Source organism: Priapulus caudatus, unplaced genomic scaffold (genome assembly GCF_000485595.1).
Source record: "Priapulus caudatus unplaced genomic scaffold, Priapulus_caudatus-5.0.1 Scaffold271, whole genome shotgun sequence".
In the NCBI taxonomy this organism is placed as follows: domain Eukaryota; kingdom Metazoa; phylum Priapulida; class Priapulimorpha; order Priapulimorphida; family Priapulidae; genus Priapulus; species Priapulus caudatus.
Genome location: NW_014577332.1, coordinates 21698 through 25908, shown reverse-complemented (window position 1 = coordinate 25908; position 4211 = coordinate 21698). Strand labels below are relative to the sequence as shown.

The following is a 4211-nucleotide window of genomic DNA, read 5'->3' as shown; positions in this document are numbered from 1 at the left end:
CAACCATGACAAGTAAGGAGGACAACCATGACAAGTAAGGAGGACAACCATGACAAGTAAGGAGGACAACCACGACAAGTAAGGAGAACAACCACGACAAGTAAAGAAAGCAACCACGACAAGTAAGGAGAGCAACCAAGACAAGTGAGGAGGGCAACCATGACAAGTAAGGAGAACAACCATGACAAGTAAGGAGGACAACCATGACAAGTAAGGAGGACAACCACGACAAGTAAGGAGGGCAACCATGACAAGTAAGGAGGACAACCATGACAAGTAAGGAGGGCAACCACAACAAGTAAGGAGAGCAACCACGACAAGTAAGGAGGGCAACCATGACAAGTAAGGAGGACAACCACAACAAGTAAGGAGGACAACCATGACAAGTAAGGAGGACAACCACGACAAGTAAGGAGGTCAACCATGACAAGTAAGGAGGACAACCATGACAAGTAAGGAGAGCAACCACGACAAGTAAGGAGGACAACCATGACAAGTAAGGAGGGCAACCATGACAAGTAAGGAGGACAACCATGACAAGTAAGGAGAGCAACCATGACAAGTAAGGAGGACAACCACGACAAGTAAGGAGGACAACCATGACAAGTAAGGAGGACAACCATGACAAGTAAGGAGAGCAACCATGACAAGTAAGGAGGACAACCATGACAAGTAAGGAGGGCAACCATGACAACTAAGGAGGAAAACCACGACAAGTAAGGAGAGCAACCATGACAAGTAAGGAGGACAACCATGACAAGTAAGGAGAGCAACCATGACAACTAAGGAGGACAACCACGACAAGTAAGGAGAGCAACCATGACAAGTAAGAAGGACAACCACGACAAGTAAGGAGGGCAACCATGACAAGTAAGGAGGACAACCATTACAAGTGTAACGATTTCTTCTCTCCCTCTCTCTGTTACTACACCATTGGCAGTGGCCATAGGTCAGGTCGCCATTGTGTCGCGCACCCTGACAGGGCCGTTACTATCCTGTCCTGTACAAGTTCGATCACCGGGATCGCGACGTGGCAGAGCCAGCCAAACACCCGAGCGCCGAGAAAAAGGGGTGGTGGGTGCCGGTCGTCCAGTGAGGGATATGAAGGAGGGGGGTTGTCAGTCGTCAAGTGAGAAGTAAGAGGTAATAAGTAAGAAGTAAGTAGTAAGTTTATTATTTATTAGGTAACGCTTGCTATAGCCTTGCGTCACACATCTACCAACACAGCAACAGCACCACGCTCGCTCCGAGCCAGACTCGAGTCACCACCGTAACACGCGAACTAATAATCACTATGTGCGATTTAAACACCAGTGCCTATACATGACAAATAAGGTCGGATAACAGACCACTTCGCTATACTGTAGACTGTCTAACGAGCGTCGTGGTCACGGTGGCGACACATGGTGTACAAAATATGCGAAAGCTCGGTTCGCGGGGCGAATGCAAATTGTTGGGGAAAAACCTGCGATTGTCAGCGTTAGCTTCTGTAGTAACGCAAGTGTAAGCTCACTCACAACCTCCGACCGGGACAGCAAACATGCGAGAGTGCTGCGTCGTCGTGTCCGCGTACACTCTCCGCACACGCCAGCTATATTATTACACCATCAGTATACAGACATCAGCTAACAACACACACAGAACACTAATACACTATGGATGTCTCAGTCGGACATATTCGAAACACTCTGGAAACGTACCTATTTCATTCCGACCACACTAGTACTGTACGCGCACTACGAAGATCTGATACCACAAATCCCGAACACTCTAGTCATGCATATGCACTATTGATATTGGACACATTGTAAACACAGCTGCTCTCCCATAACCTCCGGCGTGTCTGTCCTTTTCCCCTCTTGTTGGCAATTTTCTGGAACTCTCATCGCAGAGGGGTACACACAATGGTTCATTGCAGGACACCCCACTAGCGCTATCTCTCGTGAGATAAAACTATAAACGGTATAAACTGTAACACCCGCTACAGCAATGCACGATTCTAAAAGCGAATCTGCTACACAAGTAAGATAGGCAACCATAACAAGTGAAAAACCGTGGCGTGTAAGAAAGGCAACCATGACAAGTAAGGGCAACCTGGATCTGGATCTGGATAGTTTACTGCGTAGCCCATGGTTAACCATGACAAATAAGGAGAGCAATCATTACAACTAAGGAGGACAACCGGTTGTCCTCCTTACTTGTCATGGTTGTATGACAAGTAAGGAGGACAACCACGACAAGTAAGGAGGACAACTATTACAAGTAAGGAGGACAACAAAGACAAATAAGGAGAGCAACCACGACAACTAAGGAGGGTGACTGTAACAAGGAGGGGCGGCGGCGGCGGCGACTACAGCCGCGCGTACTTACGGCGCTCGCATGCGACGGCTAACTCAGCCTCCGGCTGCGCGATCAGCTTCTTCTGCCACAGGTTGAGGATGGAGTCCGCGATGATGCGTGCGGTGCTGTGCTGGTAGCCACCGCTCGTCAGCATGACGATGGCGATCGAACGCTCGCGCGCCTTCCTGAACACCAGCTCATCACGCTGGATGATGCCCTGCACAGAGAGAGAGAGAGAGAGAGAGAGATGATGACTCACCAACTCGTACGTTACTGTAGTGTATAACCCTGAGGTTCGTTTGGTAGTCTGCTAAAACATATGCACTGTAGCGCATTTCACGCCCTCTGGCAAATAAATTAGAATGGCAGTGTGAGCAAAATTTATTGTCTGAGTAATAATCTGGTTAAATGCGTCAGTAAAGTATACAGTTACGTTTATTTACAATTTTCGTTATTTTAGGAGCAGGGCGAGTCAGTGAGGAAGCGACTGTAAAAAGAAGGGGCGGTGGCGGCAAAAGCGGCTGTCTCGGGTTTGAGACGTTGTCTCGCATTTAATCCTCATTTTAGTGCTGCCTGCCAAAGTTCCTGGCATGATGCATTCGTTTTTCAATCCATACTCATGCGAAGCCCTGCTTCCTCAATCCTAAACCTAATTGCAACTCTACCTCTAACACTAGCTGAAACTGTAATAAACTGCATTGACTTTCAATTCCATCCTCGCCGCCATTTGTCGGGGTACCGAGAGGCCAGGCTCGCAGCAAATATTGCACCCAAACGCAAAGTGATGTGTTGTCAGGCGCTTTATTAATGTTAATGTGTATAACTAGCCTCAGCACCATATGCGCAGATTGATAGCAAACCAAAAACCCCGAGATCTCAACCATCCCACAAAAACAGCACTGACGGACCAACTCGCTTGGAGCACATCAGAAGCAGAATAAACTGCATTCTTGGTTAGCCTCACAAACTACAAAACAGCGCAATCTCTGGAGTGCCACACGAACATGTCTGTCGTCGACCGTGACACGAAAGACAAAAGGCTTTGTCTACAGAACTTTTCCTCGTGGCGAGTGGGCTGCTGACGTCACATACGCTAACGCCACTTGTCAGTCAGTTATCGCGTTGAAAATAAAACAACGGCAGCCAAGGCCCAGATTTACATATGCCTCGTTAGCATAAATCCTACGAAACATTCTGTACTTCCACACTAACCCTAAGTGCAAATCTAACCCTAACCTTAAACCCAACTTCAACTGGAACTCTAACCTTAAATCTAACCCCAAAGTAGCAATAACTCTAACCCTAACCCTAATTGGAACATTAGCCCCAATGTAGTGGCCCTAGCGGTGCCGCAACTGGATTTTCACACGTGCTATGGTTAACACGTGTAATTTGTTTGATTTTGGATCAGTTTTCGCTCCTACCATAAAGACAGGACGGTGATGCAGTAGCAAGAAAGCATCTATAAACTAGAAAGGGCAGTTGTCGCCAACTACATGTATCCCCCGTGATCTAGTTAAGTATGAATGAAATATCTCTGTAAGGACGTAGAAGGTAGGTAAAGTTAAATCAGTCACAAAGACAAAGGTTTGTTACACAACTCATCTGCCTGAGATGTGCAAGTATGTTAAAATTGGTTGTCTTAGGGGCTTTGGTACGCTGCGCACCTTCTCCCCAAGATGTGTAAGTATACGAAGTTTGGTAGCGCTAGGTCCATTAGGGGCCGAGTTATAGAGCGGAAGGGAAATATGATCAAGGTCAAGGTAAAGGTCAAATAAAGGTCGTAGTGACCTGGTTTTGGTACACAACACACCTTCTCCCCAAGATGTGTAAGTATACCAAGTCTAGGTAAAGGTCAAATAAAGGTCGTA

The 4211-nt window shown here is 47.0% G+C and overlaps 1 protein-coding gene across 1 annotated transcript in view; it reads right to left on the bottom strand.

Annotated features, from left to right (window-relative positions):
* LOC106808371 overlaps positions 1-4211 on the bottom strand; it is a 37053-nt gene that overhangs the window by 16506 nt on the left and 16336 nt on the right. Inside the window, exon 9 of the mRNA XM_014811071.1 lies at positions 2371-2613. Coding sequence (XP_014666557.1) covers positions 2371-2613 — 243 coding nt within the window. The remainder of the gene's footprint in view (positions 1-2370; positions 2614-4211) is intronic.